Consider the following 25,993-nt stretch of genomic DNA (forward strand, 5'->3'; position numbering starts at 1 on the left):
AACCAATTCTGAGGAAAACAAGTTGTGTAAAGGCAGAGTAAAAGAAGAAATGGAAGCAGACAGGTAAGAGAGGAAAAGAGAGCACCTTGAAAGTGTGCTGCGTGTCACAACACATTGCTGCTGCATATGCTGCGGTACCTATGAAAAGACCGGCAGGGAGAAAAACAACTCCATAAGCATCCAGAAGTAGTTCAACGTGACAGTAGGGAGAAAACACAACAACAAAGATATGGATTGAAATGACAATGCATTAGAGAATCAAGTTTTTTAGAATCACATGGGGTGGTAGTATTGGTTATCATCAGTAGTTTTTAAAGAATAGCTACAAAGCTGAAAGAACGTCAATTCGAGAGTAAAAGAAAAGGCGAGAAGGAGGAGTGGGTGGTTTTCCAGGACAGCGGACAAAGAGAAAGACAATTACAGAGGCTCTAAAAATCTATTCAGTGAATTTTTCTGGGAACCGTTCATCCTCCATCTCTCTCCCTTCCCCTGTCCCCCTGACTCACTGTGCACTCCTCTGGCCTGATCCCAGCCTAATCCTCCACTTTACCTCCATCTCAGATGATTTCACAGTTGTCAGTGAACACTGAATTTCCTCTTTCTTCCCACAAATGTTAACTGGGGAACATGCCAAGACGGTGCCCGGATAGTAAACTGGCTAGAGTGGAGAAAAAGTGTCTCTCAAACTGGCAAATGTTTCCCTCACGGTTGTTAGCATTCTCCACAACACCGAGTTAAAACACTTGGCTGACAGTGTCATTTAGAGGATGAAAACATCCAGACTGGAGTCGCTGTTCTTTGGAGAGCCATGCAGGAGAGTGGTCGCACCAGCTAATGTCCTTCGTTTAACATTAGAACCATCAACAGCTCAGTCACAGGACAAGAGACCCTCTCACTGAAGGTTGTGATGACATCTCCACCTGTTCCCCACCCATCAACTTATGTCCACACATTGTAATGGGAGTTGTGTCTTTGGCCAGTCGTGCAGGGACTGATCAGGAGCAGACTCTGTCTAATTGCCGTTAGCGAGGTCACTGTCCCTCCTGCAGCTAATGTGGATTTACTGACTTTAAATCCTGCTTTAACGAGCCAAAGAATCTATATGACAAAAAGAAAAAAACACATACAGCTGTCCAACATGGACAGTTTGGGTAACAAGAAAGGAGACAGTAGCTAATGGTTTAAAATGCCACTGAACATTAAATCCCTTCTGTCATGTCCACAATTGTGCTCATTGATTCCCTCTTACAGCTGCAACACTGTTTTGTTTTCTACACTTCACACCTCTGGAGCTTTGTGCCATGAAGCTATGCCGCTGGTATGTGACCACTGCAGGCAGTGGAGTGAAATAGGTCTGAAAGGGGGTCAGAGTAGCTGCGCTGGGGTAATGTTCTTGGCACAGACGGCACCATGTGTTACCCGGCTGGTTACTGCTACACACAGAGAGAGGAGTGAGGTGTGGTAACAGTAAACAGCCCAGACGTAGGAATGCATGGGCAGTAAAACGCTACACAGCGCCATTCTTCACAGCATCCACATCTCAGCAGGGACACAAATATCAACCTTTCACCCACACGTTCTGTTCGACAAACATTCGGCGCACTTCTATTCTCCCACTGTCTATAATTGCTTTAGTGTCTATAACTGACTATCCGACATTCTTCCTGTCTTTCACTGACACGCATGTCAACAAGTTTTTTTCCCGTTATTATTATTAATAGCTCTGTGTGTAAACCGTTTGTGGTTTAGCATAACACCACATAGGCCATATGCCATTGTGGTCACCTCAGGGACAGACCCTCAGAAAAAAAGGCTCCAGACTTGGGGGCCACAGCAGCTGAGGATTGAGAGACTGGATAACAAACATGTTTTCAGGGATGGCAGGGGGACAAGAGATGTCACTGTGAATAACACTCCAGTGACTTGTTCTGCAGTGATACTCAACTATAATATGAGTCAACATTTGTTTGGACTAACCTGGTAGATTCAATAAAATCAAGTGTCTGTGACCGATGAGAGGCGGTGCGGTTCATATACAGCGCTATGGATCATTTAGTGCGCTGTCAACTGAGGAGGGCGGCAAAAGTGAAAGCATGTGTGACATTCGGGAGGTGTCTGAGTGAGTGTGTGTTTTGAACACGTTCGGAAACTGAATGTATGAAAAAGCCAAATGTTTAATATATCCAAACATTTCTGGCCTACTTAAACACAACATAAATCCGTCCTCAGCAAGTCAGCCACACAGAGAGGGAAGAATAAAGACAGAAAAAGCAAAGTGCATGACAGCCAGTGCTACGCATCCTTCTTCATGGCAAACAAAGTCACTGTTTATCTCAGTTATGCTTTTAAACTTTAAGCCTCTATATTCTCTGGATTCCTGAACATCACAGCATGGCGAAAAACTCCAGGAAGAGTGAGATCCAGGTACACTCATAATATAGAGCCACATGTACTGTGGTCCAATTAATTCAGTGATTCCCAGGGATATTGGAAAGGCAAATGATTTAACAAAGAGCTGGGATTAGAACAGCGTGGAACAAGGTGCTTGAAGCGAAAACAAAAAAAGGAAACAATGAGCGATAAGGAAGACTGCGCAGGGAAGATAATTAATGAATAGCAGCGTCAAATAATACAAGCTGTAACAGTGGGACCTCTTGTCCTACTTCTGCTGTGTATTATGCACACACACACACACACACACACACACACACACACACACACACACACACTAAAATAAGGGGGAGGAGGAGGAATTAAGAAGTGGTTCCAAAAGGAATTTAATAGTGATTTACCAACAGACTTTCCCATAAAAATGTCTTCAGGAAATAAAATATGAAACAGCATGGGTCATTAGGAAACATGGAGAAAAGCTGGCAGACGGGGACATTCTTACAATAATAATGGTGAAGCCACACTGCACAAAAAAAAAAAAGGTCAGACAGTGGTAAAACCAAAAACCTTTGTTAATGTGGGGGGGTTTCAAGCTCACATTTCTTTGTTCGGCTGTGACCAATATAGTGAGACTTCCCCAAAACAAAACTGGACATAGCCGATTTTATATGGAAATCCTGAAAACATGTTTGCATGGAATATGCAACTCAGACGAGCATAAGAGAAAAAAAATCGCTGGGCAGATAAAGAATCCAGTTTCCAGAGGTGTGTATTTACTATAGGATGTGATTTATGAATTAATATTCAAATATATTCAGTTCACGGGGTCCTGCCTTGAATTATGTGAGGTAATTTTCCCAGTGTTGAGAAAGTGGCTGATTTCTGTGGCAGGTAATTGAGAGCAGTGATGTGAATAGAGTGTCGGATACGGTGAAGGCCTGACTCTCCCCTCAGCGTCAATGTCTCTCTGAGGCCCAGGAAGGAACCATTGTTCCATCAAGGGACACAAAAAAAGGATTAATTTGAATTTGGTTTACAATGCCATGCCTTTCAAGTTAATCCATCTGGCCTGTGCCCCGGACTTGCCAGCTACTCCCTGCGTTCTCCATTCATTCTGCCAGTGCTCTTTGTCTGCAAGAGGGGTAAATGTCAACTCTGCCGCTGCATAGACAGACAGAGTACTGAGAGATACTGAGGCAGAAAGAGAAAATTAAGACGGAAAGAAAATAAAGTCTGTGTTTGCTGATTTTTTTTTCCTTTTCTAATCCTTGAAATTTTTTTCCAATTATTCTGATATCTCCCTCACTTAGTTTTCGCTCCATACAAGTAACTGATCTATACACAGCCAGATGCATCCATCGATAATATATATATAGTGAAAATTCTCTTTCAGTGCAGAGGAATTATCCACAGCAATGTAGTAATTTTGCCTTAACAGATGGAGATCTGGCACTCAGATTCCGTTAATAACAGGCCGTGTGAAAAAAAAACACACAAAATAGTCATGTCCTTCCTTCCTGTGAAGTTACTAAATGGCCCGCATTATCCGGCACCCCCACTGAGAGTGTTAGGATGAGTCTCCACATACAGCCATCATGTCCGCTTCCCCCCAGAAATACAGATTATACATATTACTATAATGGCTAAGGGAATGTTGGGTTGCTGTTTGTTACTGTCTTTCTTTAATTTTATAGTTTCTAAAAAATATATATATTTTCCTAAACCATTTTTCCAGACGCTGTGGTTTCAGACTTTTGTACCCCATTCTAAATATAATAATGATGTACAGGGTGAACATAAAAACCAAATACCATAAGTTGCATAACATGGAAAATAAAACCGACACAATGATAATACTAAAGATGGAAATAGACTGGAAATATAAATATGGACATAAAAATTGAATATAAAACCACTGAACTATGATAAAATAAATTCAAGCAATATAATTACACGTTCACAAGAATAGAATGGATGGACAACTCAAAAAAATGTACACACAAGAACACTAATATACACAACTGATGATTGTGAGGCTGCAGTGAGAGAAGCATTCACAGGGAAAACATATCATCGCTGGCCAAGACACAAAGCACAGGCTCTTGTTCACTCTCTTATCCTGAGGCTGCAGTCGGACAGTGCAGCTACTGATCTGTGTTTCTGCTGCACAATTCCCAACACACCTCTGAAGGACACACACACTTCGGCAGATCAACTCGAGCCAAAAAAGAACAGTTGTGGCAGACATCTGCATGGTGGATGTGATGTGGAGTAAAAAACTGAGGGACACAGATGGGGTTTTTGAAGTCTCCTGGCCATTACCTATAGTTAACAAGCCTTTCAATTAGCAGGCACAGTAATGTGCGACTGCATATATCAATAAAACACAGAAAAATGGTTCAGTTGCAGCTGAATTAAAAGAGTAATCATTAATCCATCCAGCTCCCGAGAGAGCAAACTGAAATACTGATAATATACAGTATACAAAGAACAATGGAGGGGAAAGATTTTTAATTAGAAATGTTTTATCAAACTACTCCACCATCTCAGGCAGATGTCCTCTTGGTGCCTCTCAAATACTCCTCTGCATTAGTCAGGCAGCCCACAGTCCAGTAGATCATGAATGCAGTGTGTCTATATCGCTCTACAAATTATAAAACAAGGCAGATATTCACCACTTTTAGTCATTTAACTTCAGCACTTCTTACTTTGTCCATATTACAAAAAAGCACCATAACAGCAGCATGGCAGGCCAAGCTGATGTGGAATGAAGATTTACAAAGGACACTTTGATATTTTATTTATACATTCTGTAGTTATATGCTACGCACAGAGCTTTTCAAAGGCACCGATTCTCTGCACAATTTTCAGATTCATCCCACTTAAAAGGTTTTTGTGAAAGTGAGTGTCAAGACAATGCAAAACTGTACAAGCCATCTCCAACATATATTTAAAACCCACAGACAGCTGTAGGGTTCTTCCTAAAGCAAGGCTTCAGATGATGACTGGAAAAAATAATTATGATCTAATTAAATTAATATGAAAACAATAGTAGAAGGCCAACCGTGCTGCCTGAGGGGAGGTACTATACTCCAATTACACATTTGAATTTTATAGGTCAAATCTCAGTAGTATGGTGAGGATTTAACTAATATTCAATTACACAGTGGCTTAGTTCTAATATAAACCAGCAGATTTAGCTGTCGCTCTGTGTTTGACAGCATGCAGCATGCAAAACTAGACTAAATGGACATAGAGCTTTGGCCATGTCAGATGGATTTAACCTACAAAGATATTGCATCCCTGGGCACTTCCAGCATGCTGTCAACTTTGTTTACCAGAGCTCTTTTTACACAGGCCTCAAAATGTCAGTTTTATGGCCAGTGTCACAAATCAGATTGATGTTGCATGCTGCATAAACTGCACCGGGATTTCTTCAACGCGGCCATTCTTTCACACAGAATTTGACACTTTATTACATGAGCCGGAATCACAAAACACTGTGAAGCTCAGAATTGGAGAAATGCAGTGCACAGCCCCCACACAGTGACGAGGTGTATTGAGGTAGACAGCTCATACCACCCCGCTCTCATACAACATTAGTCCTGGCTGTGTGTTGCACATTCCAGCCCCCCTGAGTGTGTCCGGGAAGTGGGGCCCCACCACTGTGGATCCATCTATAGAGTGCTAATCCACCGCTGGGCCATGCAAAACAGGGGACAACCAAACATAAATAAATAAGAATGAGCTGAATCCCTGTCTACTTTTCCCGTTTCAATCAAGTGCGGGGATGGAAACCAGACGGCACGGTCACATTGAGGGGTCAGTCCGGGCTCAATTAGAAAGGCCCTCGCTGAAAACAGTGTGTGATTATTTTTAAGCCCTTAAAGTGTCTCTCCCTGCTGGCTGAGAAGTGGGGAAGTGGTGCTCAGGAAGAGGGGGAAAAAAAGTTACTTTGCCCCCAAACCCGCCTTTCTCCCCACACCGGCTGTCAAAATGTAAAAAGTTTATAAACAGAGACAGACGGGATTAAAGGTGCAAGGAGGGAGGTCAAAGAGAAGGGAAAGGGAGATGGAGGACCCCGAACCCTCTCACTGACAGATACCAGTCGCCAGCAAGCGCCAACCTCAGGCTGGTCACCAAGACCACACTGCTGTGGAAAAAAGGACTGGGTTCATAAGAGTCTGGAAACTAAAGCTTACTATTTATTTGTATGACTGGTTGTGCATTCAGTTCGGCTCCAGTATATGGTGAAATATAATAAAAGGCACCATGCTGAGGGAGAGGGAGTGGAGTAGTGTTAGTGGTTTATATACCCAGGGAGCATTATCATGTAAATGGTAGTTACTGTACAGTAAAAACCCCACTTTTACAAATGATAGCAGCTGAGCCTCAGAGAGGGAGGGATGTATCCTGAACGTAAGTGCTCTTCAGGGACTCTATTCCTGCTTTTTGTCTCCTTCATTAAAGAGATGCAGCTGAAGAGCTTCCATTTCCATTGCTGAACACTATGTACTTTAGCTATGAATCTTCCATATCACTGTCTCCCTGACAGTATCCATGTGCATGCACAGGTTGGTGAAAATCAATGATCCTGTACCTGGCTATGTCATGTTTCCTATTATCTCGAGTTCTCCTCAGCACACATTTGGTTTCCATAAATAACCGAAGAGGCTTGTAAGTGACTCTTGATTTGTTAACAGATGGGGCATCACTTGGAGGATTCCATTAAAACTCTGCTTGGAAATCATTTGATTGCCTTGAGGACAAACCAGTTTTGTGTTCTGCAGCTGAAAACTATTAACACACTGCCTCTATCACCTTTCACTCATCACACAGTGTATGAGCATTACACATAGCACAACATTATTTCATTACGCTAAATCCCATCCCTTCTCTGTTTTTGCAAATATGGTGACAGCGCCTCTTCAGATCAGGGACAAAGGAATACAAAGGACAGTTTGGATGCAGCATGAATGGTGGACAAATAAAGTCCAAGTAATTTGAGTTCTTTTTCATTCTAGTTGACCATAACTTATTGTCTATGTCAGAGGAACTGAGACCCAGGGGTCATAGCTGCGGCATTGCCCTTTATCAGCCTGAGCACCTCTTCTACTGGTCAGGGCCAGAGACATTTAACTCTGTTAGCCAATTACAATCCAATGCTGTCAGCAGATCACAGTGATGCTGAAGCCCCCTGATGAATACAGGAATGCTGAGGATATAAATGGGTTTCATCTGGAGTCGGCCCGTACATCCACACTGCACATACGCACATGTGCACACGTCCACACGTCCACACCCACATTCTCACACACACACATACACTCACACATCCCTGCTGAAAGGTTTTCCCCTGGGTCTCATCTGTCTCACTTTGTTTCACAAACTCACTTGTGATCGTTTGCAGAAGAAAAAAGCCCCTTAGTGAGCATCTGTTTAACTTACTTCTATAGGAGTCCAGCCCAAAAGTCTTTCAACTTGACATCAAAGCTGACCAATGGATATAGTCCCCAAAGTACTTATCAACTGTGAAAACTCACTACAGATCAAGTACGATTACTGTCTTGTAGTAGCTGTACTTTTAAAGTTTAAGGGTGTAAACAGTCTCTGCTAAAGCGTGAGACAGACGACAAAATCAGTTGCTTCTCTCAACACTGACAAAAATACTTAAATTGACCCATTTGAAAAATCACCTGATCATCCGCATCCTCTCCATAAATTCCCTTGACATCCCTGATCTCCTATAGTCCCCAAAACCTGAGACAAATGGGAAAGCCGTTAAGATAAAAAAGATTTTTCCGAGTACTTCACTGGATTCCTCTGACAGGCCAGATAGTTGAGGTAATACAGATTGGTTTTAAATGCCTAGTCTACCGTTTCCTTCCAGCAAATCTTTTGTCTACAAGCTGGATGGATGCTCATTCTCCATCTGTGGCTGAGAGGATTAACAGATGGGCTAAGGGAGTCTTATCTCACCTTGCAGAGATAAATCAAACGGGGACACACAGCGCTGCTCGCACACTGCTCTGTAGAGCAGCGGACAGCGAGGAAGGCATTTGAACAGTAATGCCACACACAGCCACCTCGCCAGACTGTTTGTTTAAAACCTGCTTTAAGGGTTTACGCTCTGCTCTGCCTGCCCTCAGGAATGAGCAGCCAATGGCTAAAGGCTGCAAGTGTTGTTTGGAATGGTCACCTTGATCTCTTCTCCCGTGACAGTTTCCAGACAACATGAGACAAAAAAGCTGTCTGCCGAGAACTTGGCATAGATTTTCTCTACCTCTGACCAGCCTCTGATTTTTTTACGCCTCCCTGGAATATCCTGACACCTACTCACGTACGCTTGTTTTGTAGTCTGAGCAGGAAAACGACGTGTGAAGCTGAGGAATCGAAATCACACATAAAAGATCAGAAAACACCACATTTACAGGCTCCCCAAGGTTACAGCGATATGTGGCAGGCGACCAAAAATTCTACAAAACGTTACTGCCGTATATATCTGACACCCACATTTTGACATATACATGCTGCTGTATTACTTGTATTCAGGGACTTAAATGTACAATTCTGCATCACAAAAGAGTCGAGGGCTGACATTTTCCTTACCCTGCATGCCAAAGTGAACGTTATAAGAGTTGTTACAACTTTATGGTCAAGTTGAATAACAGTTGATGTTCAGAATAGATATATATATAGTTATATGAGGACAGCTATAATAACATCTGTGCGACTGGAGGACAAAGCTGGCTTTATGTGGCTTTGCCTCAGGGGAAATAGTTTGAATGTCGTGAGGGACGAAAGGAAACCATATTTTCTGATACAATTCGAGCTTGAAAGCGCTGCAGCAGAAATTCTTTATGTGGCAAAGCAAATCAGGAAAAATGACCATGTCTGTCAGAGTAGTGTGCGATCGAGTCATTGCTGAGGATTTGTTCTCGCGGAGCTAATTTGCTGCAGATACTAAACAAAAAAGAGATATTTTAACTGTTTACTGCTGCTACTTTATATGCACAATTTCCATTAGGTTGTGGACGATGGAGGTTTAAAATACCCCAAGCAATTACAAATGTTTGATCGGCAGAATAGCCTCAACAACTGGTAATTACAAAGAGCTTCAGTCCAAATGATTTCCCGACGAGAGGCACATTGAAGAGAGAATACTCTAATAGGAAACTTGATAGAGTCAATGTGGCTAAATGATGAAATATTTGTGCCCAATGGGCTGAAGTTAAATGTAATTATGGTGCTGAAGGGATGTTCAATGTCATTATGGGACTATTTTAACAGCTGAGTAGATCAGGTATTCACTCCCCGCACTGTGATTCAGATGTGTTGGAGGCCATAGCTTCTAATGAAGACAGAGAGGGAATGATATGTTTAGAGATAGGAGGAGATACAGATGGTGCCGGTGAAGAGAGGCCTTTTATCTTAAAACACTATCATCAATTTTTGCATATGAAAAAGTTCCACGCCATAAAGAGGGTGCGCCCTCGTCAAGGTGACCTCTGGGCTGTGAAACATCAATGGATCAGGTGCAGGCCAACTGTTCTATTGAAGGTGGGAAGCTGAAAAGAATCACTGCGACTTCAAAGAAACCGTTGGCACAGCACAGAAAGAGGAGGACACTCATAACAGTTGACATCAATCAATAATGGTCCAGGAAATAGATTCTCTTTGTGTTGACCAGAAGCAGCGCCGGAGGCTAATCTTCATTCTAAGCCTCCAACAGAGAACAATGGCCGCAGAGTGTTTAAGAGCGTGAATTAAATTTAAGAGCAACTTGCATTTTGAACTAACTCTGCTGCACCGAGGGATGACAGCCAGCTGTCAGGCCACAGTGGCAACTGAGTGCTGCACCACTGAGGACAGCGTCTGTTTGCCAACAGCAAATAACTGCCTCTGGCCCATTTAGGACCTGCTCTTTTTTCTTTTCTGCAAACAAAAGCAGTCTGCCACTGAGATGACACGAGCTCTTCTCAGTGGCGACCACTACACCGCCCGATCAAACACAGAGCTGGACATGGAGCAAGCCCAAAGCCAACAAAGTAAAGAACTCTGAACTCACCAGAGTACATGAACACTACATAGTGCCAGGCCAACAAAGAAGAATTTAAATGTGTTGGCTCATTGGAGGTCCCGGGATCTTCTTTGCATGGGAAGTGTTCATTATCCATTAAACATTCATGAGAAACTCAACGCAAACAATTATTTACATTTTTCTTCGACGAGACCAGGAGAAGCACAGGATTTGGGTTTAAAAGCGACATGATACTCGATGCAATACATTAGACTTAAACTCATGACAGACATATTAACATTAGTCTTTGCAGGGAGCTAGGTAAGTAGCACCAAAGTAAACATTAGACTGAGCAGACCACTCCTTAAGTTTTAAGTGGAATCAGAACAGGAATCAACCTGCTTGGCCTTCAAGCAGTATTGCTACACACACAGGAAGAAAAAATAGTAGAACAGACTGGTATATTAATGGCCATGGGATTGCCAGTGAGCAGAAAAAGCACAAGGAAAATGTAGAACAATATCCTAGGTGTAAGAGCTGAGACTTTAGGGAGATATCTAAGCTGGCAAGTGCCGAAAGACCCACCAAACGCAAAACACATGCACCTATAAACACACATGCTCTGACAAACAAATGTCACACAAACACGCACACACACACTCTCAGGGACACGCACGCATACATTCTGTGGCAGCATGCTTATAGCAAGAGAGTTGCCAGCTGTCTGAGATCTTTGAGAGAACAGAACACCACCTGTCCCCTTATCTTCCCCTCATGAGCCAAGAGAGACTCTCGGTCCAACTGGAGCCTCAGCCTTCCATTCTCTCATCCCACGCTTAATGGCAGCATGTCCACTATTTTCTTCTCCACAATTTATCCCCGTCTTTGTTGTTCCTTCCCATCTCTACTTCTGCATGTTTGATCTCAAAGCGCCAGATTCCATGCAATTATTTTAAATCGCATCAAGGCTTTTCCGACAGGAGTAAATGTTGTACCTGCAGTCCTTGGCGCGATGATGAGGTTTAGATATACTAAAGGTGGACAGTTGTGCCAGATGTTCCTTTTGTCGCCAGATAGGAGCAGATGGGGTGCAAGGTCAACGTTTCTCTGTCTTGGTGTTTACATTATCTCACTCTTTCACCTCTACTCCTCGCTGGGCCATTGTTTTGCTTTCGGTTAGCCGAGTGTTTGGGTGCAGACAGGTTGATGGAAGCCAGGCCCGAGCATGGGTAAACTCCAACCACAGCTAAACCCCCTTTTTGCTGCAGTCTGAGTAAACAAGCAAATGTGATATGGTTAGGAGTAAGCATGGCATGGAATGGATTGTGTTGCTAAATGAGAGCATCATCAGTTCTGGTCGGTGACTGTGGGATTGAAACAGTACTCGGGTCAGGTGCAGTCGATGTGCGAATGTAGAGTCTGTGCTGGTGCTGGCAGCTACATGGCCATCAGTCAAATAAGAGCAACACATGCAGTTTCCAGGTAACCAGCTGTAGTGAGGATATGTGTATGAAGGCAGTGCTAATGGGCCAGAGTTCCTCAGAGTAACACACACACACACACACACACACACACACACACACACACACACACACACACACACACACACACACAGACCTTCCTGTCCATACTGTACACACATGCACACACTGCACAGGAGCACTTAAGCATGGAAGGACTATTGAAAATATGAGAGCTGGCCGAACCAGACATCTGCGAGTGATGATCTGATTGGTGGAGACCAGGCTGATGTTTTTCAGACTACTTGAGCAGCACTATAGCAGATGGAGGTCCCCACTGGGTAGCATAGCTAAAATTAACCCTACAGCTTAACATAAATTAAGCCGGGCCCCTGGGCAGGTAGCTTGAAACCCAGAGGATTGAGGCGAGTGAAGGGCAGGGAGTACCAGGCCGACAGAGACCGGGCCACAGCTGAGGAAAGGTTTCATGAGATCAGGAGGGTCCCCTCGTACCCAGAGCAGTCACTCCAACTCCTCTGAGGTTGAAAGTGAATTTACATGGCAGTGGTGAACCTTGGGTAATGTGATTAAATCGTGGCAACACACTGAGCAATGATTAACTTATTCTCTCCCCTCTCTGTGCCCTTCCATGCTGCCTCTTGCATTTCTGTCAGGCAATCAATAAGCTATTATAGCTCCAAACAGTGGGGTAAATTAACTTACAGGCTCCACCTGCAGAGTCGGCACTCTCCCATAATCCCATTGGCAAGGAAAAACGAGACTGGACACAAAGGCCAGGACCCAAGATCATCTGCCTCCACACCATGACTATCGGCATGATGCTGGCATAGAAAACAAAACAGGTGATAGTGATACACTGCTAAGCTCTGGAGAAGTGGTGGGGTAGAAAGTAATACTGCACTACGGGTATATACAAGAATAACACACTGACAAAATAAGTGTTGAAAACCAGCATTAGCGAGAGCTATAGCCTTAGTTAACTTCAGGGATGTGAAAAACTCTGGGGAAAAGACTAGTTATGTCCCACCTGGTCACTGAGGGGCTTTCTATCCCATCCATCAGATAGTAAAATTGTCTGAATGGAGCCGAAGCACCACTGATAGATGAGAATCTGATACTAGTGCGAGGCAGAGAAAGAGAGAGAGGTCTGGAAGGGAGAATAGAAATGTCACCCCGGAGCCTAACAGCAGCACTATGGTCATACAATACCAGGTCCCACTGAGTCAGTTGTCAGCTATTTCAAACTTACCCTCAGCAACACTGACTACTGTTTGAATTTTCAATGGATCCTCTCTACTTTTCTCCTTTTACACATGACGTCCCCCTGTCTGTCTTTTATCCAACTCTCCGCAGTATATAGTTACATGGAGATCCTTTTGTGTCCTTGCCACACCCTGTTCAGAAAGGTCAAACCGGCACAAAGAAGAGGTGAGGGTGTATCTGTTCTATTCACTGCTCACTCAAGCAGCCCTTCTCCTTGTGGTCTTAATTATACTATTGTATGTGTTTACATACACTTCAACAAGGATGATTATGTGTGCCCCACATGTAGCTGAGCCTGAGGTGCGTAAACTACCTTTTCCAAGTTAATAAGACGAGACAGATGCTTCAACATGTCTTTGCAGATACGACCTGCATACGTTCAATTATGTTTGGTGTCAGCTTGTGGCTTTTTTTGTTCGTCCATTTCTTTTTACGTCCTTCATCATTAGTACTGTGGTAATGAGGTCAGGCCCTTTTGTAATGTGAGACCAAGTATGCCGAGTGTCCAGGGTTTAGAAATGAACTGTGGGCATTACAGAAAGGTCATGATAACAAGAGAGCTTGCATAAGAACTAGACCATGATAATGAGCATCAGCTCTCAATCATACTGCTCCTATTTTAAAACCCACTCTTGTATCTGCCACACGACAAGGAGAAACTAATTTTCTCCCAATTGTTGCATTAATGATCAGATTAGCTTCCCAGACAACCAAGGACAATTAGATGACAATTGGATGCCATCGTGTTTCCCCTGTTTGCCTTTGTCATTGACTGATGGCAGGGCTGCAACTATCCACAGTCTGCAGCAAATAGACTGCAATTCATTTGTAGTCTGATAGCAGAAGGCGGATCATTATCAGTGTTTGGGTCTACTGCTTACCTCACCGACTCTTCCTGCCTGTCACGCTCCAGGCTCAGGAACATGCTACAAGTCCGATAAGATTTCAGACTTCTATTTTGTTCTGCTTCTTCTCCTGTCCCCTCTGTGCCTCAACCTTTCTCTCTCTATCATTATCACAGGAGACAGAATGAGAGAAAGAAACAGATGGGGGGGGGGGGTAGAAGGAGAACAGAGAAAGGGAACACATATCAGATGAAGGCTGATATAGCGCCATAGATTATTTCCCTTCTTTCTGTTTATCAGTACATTGAATCTGAAGAGAAAGAACCTGCAAGCAAACCCTTGCTTCGCAAACCAACAGAGCTTCAATTTAACAGAAGTCATCCATGTAAAGCGATGTGAGTCACATACTGACATCAAAGATGCAGCAGTTTATTGTCAATGTCACTAACAAATCCAAATGAAACCCATCCAAACCCATTTTGAGGCGATTTGTCGAGTGTGTGTCTGACATTTCACTGCTCTTGTTTTGTGCCCATGCTGAACTCTTCCAGGAGTTCACAGCTGGATGTCTGCCGTTGGTTGAGAGTTAGAGGGTATGTGATAAAGTATCAATAGGAGGTGAATTGGTGGCCTGTCTCCTGGAAGTAAACAGTGAAGACAAGGTGGAAAAAAACTGTCCGGCCATGACAAGATCTGTGCACACTCACCTTAAGTTGAGAGAGTGCCCCTTGAGCACATTTTTCTAACTTTGCCAAAATGTTGGCTGAAAATCCCTGAAGTTCCAGTCTCCAAACCCCTTAATCCTCCCTAACTCCATCGTCTCGGATCGAGGAGCATGATAGAAGGTTTCAAGTAAGGCTTAACCCAGGTTTAATAACCAGAGCATGTCCGCAGGGCAGAACGCCTCGTCATATGACCAGACACCAGAATGCAGGCACATACGCACACACAGCCCTCGCAGACACGTAAACACACAGCCTCTCTAGCCACGGGAGAGGCTCCAGACCAAGAGGAGATTACACCTCCCAACAAGAGTAATACCCAGGTCTCCGCAGAAGAAGTGGAGATTAGAGTCAGCCGCATACATTCATCTGGTTCTCACAAGCACTGACACACAGCTTACCACCAAGAGCATTTATCACACGTGGATCAGGGCCAAACACACACCTCAAACAAATATGGAAAGAAATTGATAAAGGACACACATAAAAATGAACTAACATGCACACACACAGACAACAGGGGTGTTTTTTAAGGAGAGGAAGTAAGGGTACTCTGCTATCAGTGGTCCTCCAGAGTGGCTGTAGAGGACTGGAACTCAAGAGCTCACATACTGTATCTTATCTACTCTAGACAACCACTTCATAATGTTAATATCATACTTCACTATCCTGGGACCCAGCGCCCATCCCTCCCATGTGTGCTGCACCGTAGCCAGACCCAAGGATTACACAGAGATGAATAAGCAGTTGCTGGGGTGATGGTGTGGGAGAGAGAAAAGCTCTGATGCACATGTTTTGGGGGGAAGTGCCCAGACACCCAGAAAGTAGGCTGTGCAGTGGCACTTCTTTTTCAAAGACGTTCCCGAGATATCTGGAAAATGTCATCGTGTGTAAATGGACGGACTCCAAAAAAACCTCAGCAGAAACAGAAGAAAGTGCTTAAAGTGGACTCCATAAGTCAGCATCCCCGGCCGTGTTAACAGAGACATTTCCTACATAAATGCACAGAGACGAGATCTGAGTGGGGGGGAAACAAGTCAGTGAGAAACAGCTGTGTTTAGCACATCTAATGCATTTCATCCTCTATTTTTATACAGAGAGAGAGAGATCAAAGAGGGAAATATTTATCACACTACAGAGACTTACTCAAGTGTCACTTGCTGAAAGGTATTTTAAGTTGCCTTTAAAAAAGGTACCTTATTTACCCAAGGTCTGTTTATTGTTTTATGGTGCAATTTCCTCCCACAGTAAATTCCACTGGTGATAAACTGATAATACAAATGTTAAAGATACAGAGTGGAAATTACATGAAAATTGTAACGGTGTCAAGCTTTGTTGTCATTTGTTCTTTTGCTTACTCTTGGAGGAAAAATGTTCAGGTGTACTTTAGGGGGGAATGTCTCATGTCTTTCCTGGCACAGTGGGCTGTCAGAGACGGGGGAGCATGGAATGATGGATGGGACTTTGGGCAGGCTCTTTTACCCATGTCTTTACACCTGCCTCTTTAGCTCATGTGCCGACGCCGTCACACAACTCACTGCTAGACATTGTTCACTGCACCAGAGTACACATGTTGACAGATTGATGGAATCAAACACAGACACAAACACAGGAAGTCCTGCCTCACCCAATCTCGTTCTACCTACAGTCTTATACAAACCAAATCCATTCATGCTACTTTCTCTCCCTCTGCAGGATTTGTGTTCTCTTCAGGCATGCTGCCAGTGTTTGCTGTAAAACAGCTCAAAGCACCTAAAACTCTGTTGTAAAGCTGCCCTGCTTCTCCACTCTGGCTCTTATCCACTGCTGCACCGCTCTTTCCCTTGCTGAGCATTTTCACCACTTGGCCTCGCATCTAGCCAGCAGTATTAGTTTTGGTGGGGGAGGGCGATGTTTCGGTGAGGTCATGCTTGTGTGTTTGTGAATTCCATGTTCAGAAAATCCTGAATTCACCATGACATTTGACAGATTCTTACATGACTGAAAGAGACATGGGCATCCTCCTTCACTTTACTCCAGGCTGCTGCCACAGTAGGAGTGACAAGTGCATTTAAGGCGAGATATATCAGCCGATATATGCCAAGTTGTGTAGTATGTTATGTTTAGTGACGGAAGTCAAAGTTTGGAGGTATGTTACCAGCACACTAACAAGCAGATCGTGCCATGAGAGTCACAACTCGTGTCCATCTTGCAGCGTAGCAGAAATGATTCTCCTCAAATGACATTTAAGGATTGACCAGCAGCAAATAGATGCTCCGGGTTTAATTACGTATTAATTATGTATTGCATTGATTTATGGAAATACCCTGTAGTGGTAAATATGCTAGGTCAAACGGAGCACACGCAGCATGCATGTTAAAAACTGTTTTCTACATATATGGATTGATAGAAGACGAGTTGATATGCATGAACATATCATCTCAGCAGGGTTTCACATAGTCTAGCTAACGGTTATGTGCTGATGGGGACTGTAATTAGACAGAAGCCAGTTGTTTCCCATGTACTATAATTTCGAGATTAACAGCATTGGACTAAAATAGCCTCGAGCAGCAGCACACACCCATCAACTATATATTCAGAAAAAGATCAACTAAAACCAAAACATAATTTATTAAATACTCAGGGATTTATTTTAAAGCCAACAGCATGCATGTAAAACTTTTTACACTCTATTATAATGCACAGTTTTCACACACACACACCACTGGGCCTTGAGATTGTGGAAGGGGTCTGCATTCCAACATAAAACAAATTAGAGCGGAGGCCAAAAAGGGTCTGTGGTGTGGAGCCCACGTCTCGGCTGCATGTTGACTCATGAGGCAGACCCTGGCTGTGCCGTTTTCATCAATTTGCTCTGAACCTCCCTGAGACAAATAACTGCCACAGTGCAGGAACACACTCGGCCTCAAGTCCTCTGGCAGCTTGCCAGCGCTCTCCTCTCACTGCCGATTCTGCCCGGGCTTTAGCTGTCCTGATTTTTATTTAAAACATTTCCCAGCCTGCTCTCTCATTCTCTGCTGTTTCTTTTCCTTCACCTCACTTCCTCTTACTTCACCTCATTGTTTCAATTTAAGTTTGAAACTTCTAATTATTTGCCAAAGTGTGAAAGGAGGTTAAATGCCGTCTACACAACACGCAAAAATAAATAGATGGACTGGGCTGGGAATCTGGGAATTCAAAATCAGAGAGGGTCTGCACTGTATTGTCACTCTTGTAGTAATTAAATGAAAGGCAAACATCCTGACAAATAAATATGTACTCTGCCACCAGGAAGTGGAAAAGCCTAGTTCAGGTGCAGGGCTTGTTCTTGTAGATAGTAGTGGAGAATAATGAAGAGTCGGGAGGAGAGATGGGTGAGTGCAGGGAAGAGAGAAATGTGAGATCGAGTAAATTCAGATGGTTTGTGTCAAGAGGAGGGGTTCTGTTGGGAGGAGTTGAACTGCAGAGGACAACATAAAGATCGCAATTCTTTGAGAGCCAACAGATGTAGTACAAGGGATTTCCTGCAAGAGAGACAGGCGGACCCCGGATCAGCGGGAGGTGGCGCTGGAGGTGGTGCCATTCGAGTGGCGCATGCCAGCCAACTGTCCTCCGCTCGGCAGATGACCCCTAGGAATGGCCCCAAATCTGTCAGAATGAACCCTGCCTGCTTCAACACATCCGACACCCCCCGACCTTCCCCCACTAATCAGAGTCAGTGAAGCCAGCTGGCTGCTCATGCTGACAGAGATTTCACGGAAGCATCGAGATCAATGAGAGTCAGAGATAAACTTGGCAGAATAGTGATAAAAGCACTGGGCCAGATTCGAGTCAATGTCTCTTTGCTTCTGTTGTTGGTCGCTGTACAAAAAATTCAACCCTGCCTCTGGAGAGCAGAGTCTGCATGTGTACACAAGGCCTGCAGCCAGCGCAGTGTGGTCAGCACCGTGCAGTGGGCCAGGCCACTAGACAGCAGGCCCTGAGGTTATCGCCTTCCTCGAGTGGAGCAGTGTGCCGTCCATTACCTCACTTTACTATCTCCGCATCCAGGAAAAGGGAAACAAGCTATTCATAGAGCCTCTCGGGGCCTCATACAGAGCAATGGATAAAACTCCTCTGACCTGTCACAGAGAATACTGCACACACATTGTAGTGTACAGTGAATGCTTAATAAGAGTGGGCCCATTTATGAGGACAGCGTCCAAAGATTTTTTTTAATTATGTCATGCTTTTGAGAAAGCTTGGGAGGATTTAAAATGTGCGGTTCATTATTTTTCCTTTGTCAATCTTTTAACAGTTTTCTGTCACAAACACATTTTCTATTTTTTCCTATTACTGTCAGAGAAGTCATAGAAACATGTTTTAAATACTCATGGAATACAGGTCAATGTGGCCATTAGTTCCTTATCAGATTGTCATTTTGCACAAAATGTCATTATTTGAAGAGAAAAAGAAAACATGAATAGAAGGATAATGATCCTAGCTTCAGCTCATTTAAAACACAAGGCAAACATGATTCATGGTAAGTGCATTAGTTTAGGCTTTGGGTTAAGAGGCTGAGATATAGAGATTGTGGGCTGCACTGTACATGTGGTTAATGATAAACCAAACAAACTGGGTTAGTGCTCCTAGCCTGGCAAAACAGGACTTGTTGAAACTTGGATTATGTTAACAATCACGGGTGAGCCAGGGAAACTGTTGAAGCCAGGCTTTTAGATTAGCGTTTCCAAAAAGCTGTGTTTTTAGCTTTTAAAGTGAAAACGTTAGCGGTGAGAGCTTGACAAAGTAAACACGATTGAAACCGCAACTTCCTGCTTTGGAGTTTCATTGGAAATTAAAAGCTTAGCGGTGCCCTCAACTCACTCTGACACCAAGTAAAACACACTGTCTACAATGTTCAGCACAGAACAGTATTGGCATGACGAGCATCTTTAATGACAACAAGGAATACAGAGCACTTTCTCATATACCCTCATGAGTCAGATTTATGGCGAGCTGTTCCTTCACTCTGCCTTGAGAAGAAATCTCAGCGTTTCTGGGGTTTTGCTTTTTTTTTTCTTCTATAGGCATCTTTTCTTCGGCAGGGTTCCGTCCCGGTTGCTCCGACAACATAATTATACGTAGTTAAGCATGAGTTGCAGAGAGGGGAGTGAGAGACACCAACTAAGCGAGAAGGAGAGAGAGGGCTGGAGCACAGTGGCTTGTCATTATGGGTCTGTTTGAACCTTATACAGAATAAGCAGCCCAAATTTGAGACTGAGCCAATGGCGCTGTGTACTCTGGTCCTCACATGTCCCGCCAAGTGTCTTGTTTTTCTTCTTGAAAAATCCACCTCTGAAATAAACATGGTATTTCATCTACTGGGGGAAAACATTTTTTGCACTTTGACCTGTGGAGAACACATGCTAAACACAATATTTCTTCTCTTATTTGACCAGTGCTTTGCACCTCTTTTTTCATTTATTCCACTCATCTGCTCTTATGATAAGCCCAGTCTATGATCAGGAGGCCTCTAAAGGTCTCTGATCTGATGCTTCACACTTTACATTTCACTGAGCTGACATAGAGGAGGGAAATTATGGCCTAAACCATTTGCACAAGAACAGTCTCATCTGTAAACTCCAGAGGTCCCACTACATCTAAAATTCAAAATACACAGCAGGCTGCCATGCTCTATCTGACTAACACCTCATACAAAAAACCATTACACTCACCACACTAGCAGCCCATGCAACACCCAGTCATGTCATTCCGTTACACACACATACACACACACACAGACACACCGTTGTTTCTTTCCCCATCTTGATTAGATCACAGTGAGCGGCTTGGTGACAGCCTCTGGGCATGCTGGAGGAGCGGTTGATATCTGAGCTTTCCTCCTCAGCCTCCACTCTCAGCCAGTCAAGAGAGCAAAGAGATAATATATCTGAAGAGCTGACCTCACCAATGAAAGCCACCCTTAAAGAATCATGGGAACAAATTTGTCAACACAGGTCACCACTTACAAAAAAGAGGATTATTTACTCTTCCTACATTACATCCTGTTGATGCCAATTACTCTCCTCACTAATATGTCTCCAAACCTGCATGTTGACCCCAGGAATGTTTAAATCCATTTCAAATCAAAGCTGGCCTGTCATTGCACAAGTGTAGCTGATGATAAAACACATTTCTGATTAAAGGTGACAAAAACAATGACTTAACACAAATGCATTAACCGCATTTCATTCTGTAAAACAACTTTTATTTATATCTACCTCTCTGACAAATAGCAGAGGCTGAGCCAAAACATAAAGGGCTTTGTTCTTATTGTGGCTCCTGACCACCTACCAAGGGCCCTTTAGAGGAGCACTCACCCTGGAATGATCAGGCCACTTCTCCCCCAAGGCTCTGCAGGCTTGCAAAGCCCGCTGGGCCAAACACATCCTGCCCATCTCCTGAGAGATTATCCAACTCAATGAACACATTGACTACAGAAACTGTGGAAGAAACAGGAGCCTGCTATTCAGCTGCATCTAAACCCAAACTATAAAATTCACACCCACGCTAGAGGCCAAGGAAGAAATAGAAAAACATGCTGCACTTACTGGCTACTTCCAGTGAGGCATTGTGGCTCACTGCTTCTCCCAGGTAGTTGCGGGCAACACAGACATAGGAGCCTTCATCCGGTTTGCTCCTCCGTCCGTGGACAATGCGTAAGAAGAAGAGGGAGCCACTGGGCAGCAGCATGCGCTGAGAACGGACGTTGTCCCTGTCCGTTTCCACCCGCTCTCCATCCTTGTACCACTCCACTGTTGGGGTTGGTCGACCCTCTGCCTTACAGTTGAGAGTGGCAGGCTCCCCTTTGGAAACAATCAGGTCAGAGGGGTGCTCCACAATCCGGGGTGGGGTGTCCTCTTGGCGCAGACGAGATCCTGAGTAGAAAATGACAAAGATGAAAGTTTGAAAGCAAGAATTTACACAGTTTAAATAGATTTGAATAGGAATCCTTATTTAACAGTTTCAATAAGATACAGGACACAGGGCCATCTTTGAAATACCTCACATAAACCTTTCTGCTAGATGGGGATATACTGTAGTTGTGTTGCAGCTGTAGTTATTGAGCCTCCATTCACTTCCACCTATATTTTGTTCATGTTCTCAATCAACTCAATGCCCACACTATGTAGCATGTTAGGAGGAGTCATGCACTATTTATATATGAATATACTGATACAAGGGTATATGTAGAAAATACTATTTGAAAGTAGTGGAACATAGTCTTTTAGGCACAATAACAGGTAATGCTGATAAGTAGTAAAGTAGTGAGAACAGAACAAATAAACTACCATTCTGTGTGTGGAGTCACCCTTTAATTACAGAAACAGCTCCTTTAGTAAAGCTGAGCAGTGCTGCAGCTACGCGACTCTGTCATTGTTCACTTCAAAGAGCAAAAAAGAAGAGAAAAGAAGGCAACAGCAAACAGGAGTATGACACACCTTAAAGGTAGAAGGAAATTACAAGATAAAAGATATGATGTAGGTGCACTGCATAGCTTAGCAATAAAAAGCAGGAGCAAGATTACATTGTTGAAGGAAAACAGCAGCAGCAAGGGGGTTAATACCCCTGTGCTATCTCAGGTCATTAATATTGCTCTGACTAGTCAGCTGTGGCTATCAAACCTGCTTTACATGCAAATTAGCTTCCTGTTGTTAATTCCTGAAGGGTGGGACTTGGTTGTGAATGCATTGTGTGCCTATACACACAACAGAGAGAGAAAGAGGGGGGTGTGTGTGTGTGTGTGAGAGAGAGAGAGAGAGAGAAAGAAAGCGAGAAGAGAGAATGAATTATTTCCTCCTTGCCGTATCTCAGAGCCTTTGGAGCTCATTCAGCACCAATTAAAGAGAGTCGGGTCTAATTGGAGGCACAGGCCTGCAATTAATTTACCCAGCATTCAGTGAACTTGCACCGCTGCCTCATTTCTGTGCCCTCTACCCATCCTCTATTACCCCAGAAATCTGGTGCTGAGGAGGCACCTTCCTGTGGTCACCACATATTTCAGGTCAAGTCAGCATAATTAGTGACAGCTCTGTGGAAAGATTAATAACCTCAACACACATGTGTAGTGTGCTCAGTGGAATATAATTAATCTAGTTTCCCAATCAAGGACATCATGATCATGGGTCATTCATAGTTTAAGACGAGCAGAGGCTGTGCAGGTTTTGGGAACATTATTTTGTCAGGAATAAACTTCTCCACATGTTTTTTCACACAAATCTTACACAAACACTAGGCTGTCCCTTTAGACTAAATGTAGGCTCCTCTTGGGATGTCTCATGCTGCATATGTATTTTCTAAAACTATTGGTCACAAATGGCAGTGGTTGTTTATGGCTGCAATGATAGCAATAAAAAACTAAAAGGGCGCTCGGAGTGTGCATTCAAGGCCTGTCATGCCAAGGCCTACGCCCTATCTCTCCATGGTAAAGAAAGGGAAAAAACATCCCCCAGATCTGCATGTTTATCCGGATCAGTTACAAAATGTAATGGGTTCTCTCTGGGGTCATGCCCCACCCCTCCACAAGATCTAATGGGAATCAGTTCTGTAGTTTTTGCGTAATCCTGTTAACCAACTAACAAACAGACTTGAAAACCTCCTTGATGAAGGCAATGAGCTAATAAACAGCAATAGTACTCGTTCTTTACATATCAGTAGATGTTTCATAATTTAGTAGCTAAAGTACAAATAAGATAAAGTCTTGGTGAGAAATCCCTGTAATTATGACAGTGTCTTTGTCCTCTGTGTCATTTTATAGATATTATCTGTGGGTATGAAAAACATATCTGTAGAGATTAAAGCATTTCTGAGAGAAACAGACGAGAGAGAGCGAGTGGCACATCAAGCCTTTAGCAGGAATGAATAAGTCTAATATCTGAGGCAGTTTATTAAAAATACATGCGGGCTATTGGAGTTGTCTGAAGCACAACTCGGCTAATTAACTCCAATTTATAACCTGCACTTTTCAGCGTACTGACTGTGCTGTCGAGACGCGGCCCTTTGGTCAGCCAGGAGCTGATCTTATACTACTCACTATGCAAGCATACACCCGGCCATTACCACCACACTGCACCTATACCACCACCAGCCTCCACCAGACAAGGCAGACTAATATGTTTTATTAAAGAGGACTTTGAAGAGCTGCACCGCTATCTGCTCTGCCCATTCCCTTCCTGATTTAGATAGTTCCTCTTTAATTTGAAGTGGTCTGAAGTTTGGGGTTTTATGGGGGGAGACATTAACTATTCAGATGTGGCCCACGGTGAGGAGAGCTGTGCAGCAGGCGGTGCAGTGTTTGATCAGTGGCTGCTTAGTGTACACGATTACACAGGATCTGCATGATTAAGATGCAGACTGATGTATAGTTACAGTATTGTGTTACAGTTGGTAGACAAATATTCAGCAGTTCATCTAAGGTGTAATAATACATGCTTTGTGTCTGACTCCTGCAAGTGTGTTTTGGGCAGTGAGTCTGTGAGTATCAGTTACATAATGCTATTACACTTTCTTTGTCCCTGATTGAATTCATTGTGTGTGCATGCATGTTTGTGTGTGTGCTCTGCCACACTGATCCCATCTGACACTGCGAGTGACCCTACTTACTTCAGCCCCATTACCTCCCGCCAGGGGAAAAAGACACAGGCGGTGTAAGGGATTATTCTGTCATTGCACAATCAGCCCCCCCACACCCCCCACCCCCTACAGGTGCACGCTTTTAAACGAGCTAACTCCACTCCTTTGCTACAACAACGCGTCCGAGACCAAATCTGAGACAGACACAGGAGAAGAGCAGAGTGCAGCCTCTGCTACTGAGCCCAGCTGTTCAGCATCTCTTTCTCGCTTCGAGCCGTCTAACGTTCCCTTCATTTCAAAGCACTGCCCTTCCTTCTCCTCCGCCGCTTTCAACAACCCTCTCTCCTATTTTCTATCCCCCTCTTCCCCCCTTCTTTGCTTCCAGACAGAGAATGCGAGATGAGCTAATGCAATACACAGCCTCACCAAAGGGAAGCTGGGACTTCTACTGCAAGGATCTGATCGATTGGTGCCTGAGGCAAGATTCTCCTTCTCCCTTAACCCTCACACTTGCATGAGCATTCTGTGTTTCTTTTTTTTTCTCGTTTAATCACTCACTCACTCTCACACACACACACACACACACACACACACACACACACACATACAGAGAAGCATGCACGCACACATACACAAAGTTAAACTATGCTTGAGGGAGCTTTTGCTCACTGAGGAGGTAATTAAAAAAACCTACAATTCTCTGTGACTTTTCTCTCACTGCTAAAACCAATCTCAATAATGAACAACAAACCACGAGGGCCTGATAGCAACAACAAGCACACTGGATTGAAAAGCCTCAGACCCACCCATATAGCCACCACAGGGGTCCAGACCCAGACACTGACCCATGTACTCACACCCTCTCTGTACACCACACGATTCAGGAAGACCTCTGGGGTATTTTCCCCTTCTGCAAACCAGACCCTTCCCCCCTCCATTCACTGATAGATAAGGCAAAATTATGAGATGTATTATGGCTCTCGAGAAGCCAAGGTCAATCTGCTGGCCTTTATATCATTGGGCATACATCGTAAATTAACATTATGAGTACCAGCTTCATATCGACTCATCTGTGTCTAAGGGCTAAACTTGAATTTCACCCTCTGCAACATGAGTTGTGAATCTATATTCTACGAGATGAGCATCCTTCAATCTGATCTCCGATCGACTCATCATGCAAATACTGTATATCATCACAAACATGATCCACAGAGCAAGATACTCTGGATATAGCAACACTATCACTATAATGGGTGTGATACTGCGGTGTGTAATTATATAAAAAACTACGTTAGCAGAAGCAGAATTTCATTGAGAACATTTACTGTCATGAATAGCAAAGATGTGAACTGTAAGAAAATGCAATAACGTCGACGAGTCTACAGCTTTGTGGTGCTACTAAGCTCATAGCAACACGGAGGCTCAGAGGCAGCGATCGATCCAACTACTCCGACTGAAGGGATAGAAGAGGAACCTGGAACTACAAACTAGAGTCTGAGCAGCCTCAGGACAAGGAAAAGCCAGACAGGGTCAGTGCTGTCAGAGCCAGGCTCATGTACCCCCACAGGCAACATCATTTGTACGGCATCTTAATTACAAATCACTAGTCTTCAATTTGTCCGTATATGAAGGACTGACGTAAAGATGGAGTGGAGCAGAGAGGCCGGAAAAACAAACAAT

The 25,993-nt window shown here is 43.7% G+C and overlaps 1 protein-coding gene across 6 annotated transcripts in view; it reads right to left on the reverse strand.

The window, feature by feature from the left end:
- The window catches only part of robo1 (roundabout, axon guidance receptor, homolog 1 (Drosophila)), a 206,046-nt gene that overhangs the window by 82,690 nt on the left and 97,363 nt on the right, over window positions 1-25,993 (reverse strand). For all 6 annotated transcript variants that reach the window (XM_069534290.1, XM_069534293.1, XM_069534288.1 and 3 more), the window contains one exon: window positions 21,292-21,618. In XM_069534290.1, the coding sequence (XP_069390391.1) occupies window positions 21,292-21,618 (327 nt within the window). The remainder of the gene's footprint in view (window positions 1-21,291; window positions 21,619-25,993) is intronic.

This window comes from Paralichthys olivaceus, chromosome 11, assembly GCF_024713975.1.
Source record: "Paralichthys olivaceus isolate ysfri-2021 chromosome 11, ASM2471397v2, whole genome shotgun sequence".
Classification (NCBI taxonomy): domain Eukaryota; kingdom Metazoa; phylum Chordata; class Actinopteri; order Pleuronectiformes; family Paralichthyidae; genus Paralichthys; species Paralichthys olivaceus.